Below are 7,051 nucleotides of genomic sequence, written 5' to 3' on the forward strand. Positions count from 1 at the left end.
GGGGGAGAAGGGTGTCATAAGAGGCAGAGGATGCAGAAATGCAAGGTCTGATGGCCAATCTGGTCGGGTACCGGCCTTTTGCTCCCCCCAGGAATGACACGCGCCTTACAGCCTCACCTCATAAGCCACATACTCCCCCACCCCCGCCGAAGTACGTGAAAAAAAAAGTGAGGAGAGTATTATTAGAGATGAAGAAACCGAGGGTTGGAGTGACCTGAGTTGCCCAGGTCAGTGGGTGACAATGGGGGCTTGCAGCTCCATTCTTTCACTATCTGGCTCCTCCATGGCTAAGCTGCCTGCAGTGGGGAGCCAGAACTCGTGCACCCCCGCCCCTGCTCTCCACCCCCCAAAAGAAAAGAAAACAGAGGGATGGAACGCGCCTTGGTGGGGCAGGCGCCTTGGCATCAGAAACGAATACTCCGGGCGCCTTCCTGCCGCCAGCGCTCGGGGTCAGACCCGGCCTTGGGGGCGAGCTCCAGGCGGCCCCTCCGGAGTCTTTGCGCGCTTTCCAGGGCTGCAGTGCTAGCGGCAGAGGCTGGGGCGCCGAGGGCGTCAGCGTTCGGGGGATGCGTCTTCCGCACACCAAAACCCTGTGCGTACATCCATGCACTACCCCTCCTTGGGCAGGTTTGGATTTGGGTGGTTACCTACACTCAGCGCATCGTGAAGGCGTTGTTCCAGGACAGAACCCTAAAGCGTGAGCAGCTCTCTGCAAGATCACCCCGTTCGCGCATGCAGGGCTCGCGACTTTGCACCAGATTCGGGAACGCCTTTACATTTAAAGTTCAAGCTCGAAAGTCGCACATGCCAGGCACGCTTTCGCGGCGGCGCGCGGCGGTGGGCGCTTCACCCACAGCCCTGGTGCAAGTCCCGGTGGAACGCGCCCCGGGAAAGGCGCAACCCAAGCGCGCGCTGTCTCCGCGCAATAGTGGCGGGAGATCCCTGGTTTGGGTGCAGAGGTAATTTCGCGTGATCTGGCCCTTTTGGACTCGCCTGTCGCCAGGCTCTCCCCATGTCCTCAGGCCCCAGGTTAGGCCCACAGGCAGAGGCCGGGTCCAGCCGGGCCCTCCGGGCCGGTTTTCCTGCACAGTCCCTTCCAGCTGCCTTCCACCCAGCTAGGCGGGGACGTGGACGCCCTGGGAGATCCTGCTGACACGAAGGCGCCACCGGGGAAATGAACGCAACGCGGGACTTGGGCCCTGCGGCGCCAAAAACCACGCACAACCAGGGCGCACAGAGGCCTTTGGCGCGCCAAGGGGCCAAGCGAGTGGACGCTGGGCCTGAAACTCGCTGCAGAAGGAGCCGGGGAGCGCGGGCTGGCCGGCGTTGGGTTTCTCCTAATCAGCCCCACTTCCCGGAGCCTCCGAACTAATTGGGGAGTAATCTCCGATGGAGGGAAGGAGGGGGCCTGCAGTCGGCTCTCTTGACCCGAGCGCAGCGTTCGGCGCTGGGAGGGCCTGGGGGCTTTTCTCCTGACTGGTCTTCCTGGGCAAGGCTGGGAGGCGAGGTGCGGAGAGGCGGCCTCCGACCGGGCACGGTGCCTCCTCCTTGGGCTTCGAACCCGCTCCTAGAACGCAGGCCTGACGCGGGCGGGAGGCCGAGCGCTGGGCCCGGGAGACCCGCCCCAGACCCCAGGGGACAGAGTCGCCGACATTTTCCTGTCCTCTTTATCTCGATTTTATAGACAGCCGTTCGTTTGGGACATTAATTGCCCGGGCGAGTTTATTGATAATTTTGATGTAACAGAGCTCTGGAGAAATTACCCCACGTCCAAAATGTCAAGTTTGAGAAGAGCCAGGTTCAGGGGCTCGAGACCCCACGACGCGGAGAAACTGCGGTGGGTCTCGAACAGCCGCGCTGACAATGTAACTTTATTTTGTTTTCCTAGATAGCCAGCAGTTGGAATAGAAAGAGGGTGATCAGGAGCTTTAAAAAAAAAAAATTTTTTTTTTTTCCAGAGGGGGAAGATTTACAGGGATATGTTACCGGCTTAGAAAAGTGCCTACCACCTTGCCCTACCAAAGGCCCTTTTTTGGGTCAAATTTTACTAGCTTCTGGGTTGGGGAAAACCAAGTCTGTAGCACAAAAGAAACTTCAAATTGTTTGAGGGTTTGTAACAACATGGGACCGACAAAGTTCGACATTCAAAGTAAAACACTGGTCCCTTGGTTTTGGGGTGGCAGCTTTTTTTTTTTTACTTTTTAAAATATATACCTTGCTTGGTTTCCCCTGGGGGAAAAAGGAGTACAATTTTTCTTTAGACGGTTGATTATTTCTTTAAAACCAGAAATGACATTTAGAGGGGCCAGAGGGCTCTTCTTAAAAAACAGAAGCCAAGAAAAATAGTTACTCTTGTCCAGATTTCACTTCAGTGTGAAATGAAGAGTGAAAAGGGGAAGATTAGCCAACAATTTTTTTTAAAGGAAAAAGTTGTTCAGAATCACCCAGATTTTTAAATTGAAAAAAAAAAAAGGTTTAGCTATCCAAAGGCTGTTTGGTTTTACATTTTGGGGTTTGGAAGATACTCTACAATCTCAATCCCAATAAAAGACTCTGTGCTTTTATTTCTACTTGATACAATTTTAAAGACCATGTACAAATGTTATACATTTTTATTTTTGTTCTTTTTTTAGGAAAAAAATACACAAAAGGCAAAACGTCCTCAAATGATCATTTTATACAGTGCATAAGGGAATTTAAAATACGTGTCACAAACGCTGCACACCAGCAGCCAGAGTACTAAAAAAAGGGGGTAGTCCTTCATAATATATATATTTATATAAAACATATGGAAATTTGTTTTTACACAAATCGGACTTTTTCAAATTTACAATGGATATCTAAAAAAAAAAATTCTACATGGCAAATATTGCCAACAAAGTTACACCATTAATACTGATAAACAGAGGAGCCTATGCGGTGTTTCGATTATTAGGGAAAGAAAGTAGAATAAATAACAGGATGAGCCTTGCTATAGTTTTAAAAAGTGCCTTAACCTTTCTGCGTCACCGCAATCCTGAATCCACACAGTCACCGGGCCTTCCCAGTCCCCCACATCACACTGCGTTCGCCTCATTCTCGGACCAGAAAGTTTACAGCAGAGATGGGGAGACAGCCGGGGCTACTGAGGGAGGAGAGGAAAATATCCACGGAAAAAGACAAAGTGAAATTCAAAGCAAAACAAGACTGCAGGAAAGAGGGAAGGAGAGGAAGGCGGAAGGGATGACGAAGGCCCCGAGAGCCGCTCCTTCTATTTCCTTTAAGAGGAACAGTGGCTTCAGAAATGGAAGTTGTTGGCAAAAAGATCCACCTGTGGTTGAACGGAGGCGACCTTGGAGGTGGGGAGGGAGGCTGCAATGGATCGCGATCTCCTCCCCGAAACGGCTCTAAAGAGAGACAAGCTTGCGCATTCTGAGACATTCTTTCAAAAAAAAATTAAAAATTAAAAGATAAATACTCAACCAAAAAATAAAGGTATTTGATAATGACTGGTCTCACGTGTTTGCTTTCTTCTAAAATTTCTCCCGCAGTTTTGCCACTGGAGGGGGAAGGGGGAGACCTCAGCAGAATTCTCGGTTTGATTTCGAGGGATTTCCCCCAACACAGCACCTTCTCAGCCGGTCTCAAGAGGATCAAAACCAGGTATTTATTTACCCACAGCTGCAGTCGGACCAGACCCGCACCACCACCAGTTTTTCCCCTAATTTTTGAGCGGGTGGGGAGGAGGTGCCCACCGCAGCGCCGGGTCTTTGCGTTGAGGTTTCCTTTACAAATAATCCGGTTGCGGAGGGAGTCAAACCCTTTTCTTCTGCTGACGGTTATACCTCGAGAATAAAGCAGTTTCTTGCGATCGGTTCCTAGGTCCCTGCGCCGGCCGGCCCGGGCCGGGCGGGTGCCGCGGGCCGCGCGGCCTCACATCACGCACGGCTTGATGTCTTGGTAGGTGACCTGCTGGTGGTAGTAGGAGCCGCCGCCGGCCGAGTGCATGGACGAGGATGCCATAGCGTTGAAGGAGAAGACGAACTCCTTTCGGTCACACATGCTGGGCGACTGCGAGTGATACCGCGGGATGCCTGCAGGGCGAGGCGACAGGGGTGGGAGCACAGGAGTTAGCGTCGAGGCCAGAGCTCAGGGCGGGCCGCGGCGAGAAGGCAGCGCTGCCACCGGGCGCACGCTACAGGCCTGCACGGCTAGGACGCACCGAGTTCCCGGCTCTCAGCCGGCCTGGCGCTCTGCGCCTCTGCTGCGCGCTCCAGAGGAAGACTCCGCCTTGGCCTCCGCGCCCGGGGTCAGGAGCTTCCCGAACCCGAGGGGAAAGGGATGAGAGTGGTCGCGCTGGGCGAGCAAATGCCAGGGAGGGCCCCGGTGGCCTTAATCCTGCGCCTTCCACCTCTAGGGCAGCTGCGGCTGTGTCCTTCAGCCACTTCCTTGCCCCAGAGGCTGGGGAAGCCCGGGTGGACCGAGAGGCCGGTGCGGGGAGCATGAAAGGTGCCAGGCAACCCGCAGGGGCATAGGGCAGCTTCTCCAGAGGAAGGCCTCTGGGAGAGCAGGGTCCCACAGAGATCAAGGCCCATGGAGAGCAGGCACTGGGGCAGCCAGGAGCCTGAAGTACTCAAGTGGAGACCCCTGTGGAGAGGCTGCCCTGGCCTCCCTCCGGCTGCTGCTGACAGCTGACCCCTGACAGGCTTCTGCTTCTCCATGCAGTCCCTAACACCAGGCTGAGAAGACTACTAGTGGGTGTGCAAGTGGACTCTGGGAGGGACACTTTTTTGGACCTGAAAACCTGGATCCTGAGAAACAGACTGTAGGGCCTGTAGCTCTGGGCCTGGCCGTGGCACCGCCTGCCTCTGTCACCACAAAATGCCCCCCCCATACTCTACTGTCCACAGCCTTGCCTGGTTCCCTGAAAGACAAGGGTTGCCGAGCCTCCATAGCTGGCCGGCGGCCTTAGGCCTAACTCTTCCGCTCTGCCCAGGCCTTGCCGCAGCCCAGGAACAGAGGCAGCTCTCCCAACAGCCTGCCAGTGACCATCAGGGAAGGTGGGCCAGCCAGCCACCAAGGGCTGGGACCCCGACCATACTGAGCCCCTCCCTGAGGTGCAATGGGACCTATGGAACCCAAAGGGACGTAGAATAGTGGAGTTTGGGCCTTTCTGATGAGGATGGGCCTACCTGACCAGGCTTGGGACAGGGGGCAGCAGGGAGTTAGGAAAGAAAAAGGGTCAGTGATGTTTTGGCCCAAATTGGGCTGTAAGCTGCACTCAGCCCCAAAGAGAGACAGTGGGCCGATAAGTCTCCCAGGGCAGATGCTGTTGGGCCCAGGACGGGTGGGACTTGCATTCCACCTAAGTGGCTGTGGGTCAGGCCCAGGGCATCAGGGGTTTGGGGGTCTTGGAACCCACTCACAGATGCTGGATTAGGGTAGCCCCCCCCCTCTACTCACCTTGCAGCTCAGCCGGGGCGTTGTGGCTGTTCTGGTGCAGGTAGGGCTGGTCCAGGGAGTGTGTGGAAAGGCTGCCGGATAGGGGGTTGGCCGCAGGGTTGCAGGGGGACAGGGGCTGCTGCTTGATGTAGGAGGCGCCGCTGTTGAGTGCTGCAGAGGCCGACGGCGGCCAAGCGGCCGCTGAGCCCGAGTAGACGGCGTGCGGCTCCATGACGCCGCCGGCGGCGGCGGGCAGCAGTGGGGAGGCGGGCACCGAGCCGTCGTGGTGCGGGTACTCGCCGGCCGCCGCACCGCCGCAGCTGCCCATGTACGAGTGGCCGCCGTTGGCGGGCAGGTGGGGCACCGAGTGGCTGGGCAAGGCCATGCCGTCCACATTGCCAGGCAAGTGGCCGTTCATCATGCCCAGGCCACCCTCAAGCGCCAGGCTGTTGGGTGGGCACGAGAGGCCGCTGGCTGAGCCCTGGAAGCCGTAGGTGTCCGGGAGGTGGTTGAAGCCGAGCCCGTTCATCATGCTGTACATAGGCTTAAGCGCCTGGCATTTCCTTCGGAAGCCGCGCGGCCGCCGCCGAAAGGAGCCCTCCTCGAACATGAACTCGCTGGCCGGGTCGATGGTCCAGTAGTGGCCCTTGCCCGGCCGCCCGAGGCCCTTGGGCAGCTTGATGAAGCATTCGTTGAGCGAGAGGTTGTGGCGCACTGAGTTCTTCCAGCCCTGGTAGGATCCGCGGAAGAAGGGGAAGCGACTCTGCAGGAACTGGTAGATCTCGCTGAGCGTCAGGCGTTTCGTGGGCGAGCTCTGGATGGCCATGACGATAAGCGCGATGTACGAGTAGGGCGGCTTCTCCGGGCGCCGGATGCCGGCGTTCGTCTTCTTGGCCTTGGAGGGGCCGGACGACGCGGGGTCCATGGCCGCGCCGCCTCCCCCGCCGCCGCCAACGCCGCCGCCGTGCGGTGGCTGCTGCTTCTCGGGCGCCGAAGACATCGGGTGGCTGCTGCCGCCGCCGCCGCTGCCGCCGCTGCTCTGCGCCGCCGGCGAGCCGGGAGGAGGAGGAGGAGGAGGAAGAGGAGGAGGAGGGCGAGGGGGAGGGGGCTGCGCGCGCGGGGCCGGCTGCACCTCTGCCGTCATCAGCGGCCACTTCTCCCGAGCGAGCCTCGGCGCGCCCTCCCCCGCCCGCCCTCCCAGAGGAGAGGCTAGAGTGGCCGGCGGTTGGCGCAGAGCCCCCCTCTCCAACTCCTCCTCCCACCCTCTCTCCTCCCTCTTTCTCTCTCGCCCTCCCACAGGGAAGGAGGCGAGCGAGCCTGAGCGCAGCCTCTCTGCAGCCCGGGCGGAGGCCGCGAGGAAGCCCCCCCCCCTTGTCTTTTGGAGCAGCCCGGCCTCCGGGGCCTCGGGCCCTGCGCCCCCGCCCGCAGCAGCGCTCGGTCCACGACGTCCGCGGCGCTCCGCTGCAAGTAACGGGCCCAGGCCGCAGGCACCGCAGCTCCGCTTGGCGGCGTCTCGCAGGCGGCGTAAGACCCTCTAGGAGGTCCCTCCCTCCTTGCCCCCCACCAGCCCCCGCGCAGGCGGCCGCTTAAAGGGCCCCCGCCTGCGCCTCGCAGCGCCGCTTTGCTTGCA

At 58.5% G+C, this 7,051-nt stretch overlaps 1 protein-coding gene across 1 annotated transcript; it reads right to left on the bottom strand.

The window, feature by feature from the left end:
- Positions 1-2,546: 2,546 nt before the first annotated feature.
- FOXF1 (forkhead box F1) lies at positions 2,547-6,500 on the bottom strand. The gene is made up of 2 exons (XM_003418074.3): positions 5,443-6,500; positions 2,547-4,073 (listed from the first exon to the last, which is right to left on the bottom strand). The coding sequence occupies exons 1-2, from the start codon at positions 6,419-6,421 to the stop codon at positions 3,913-3,915; spliced, it is 1,140 nt and encodes a 379-aa protein (XP_003418122.2). The 5' UTR covers positions 6,422-6,500; the 3' UTR covers positions 2,547-3,912.
- Between the last annotated feature and the right edge of the window lie 551 nt (positions 6,501-7,051).

This window comes from Loxodonta africana, chromosome 21, assembly GCF_030014295.1.
Source record: "Loxodonta africana isolate mLoxAfr1 chromosome 21, mLoxAfr1.hap2, whole genome shotgun sequence".
Classification (NCBI taxonomy): domain Eukaryota; kingdom Metazoa; phylum Chordata; class Mammalia; order Proboscidea; family Elephantidae; genus Loxodonta; species Loxodonta africana.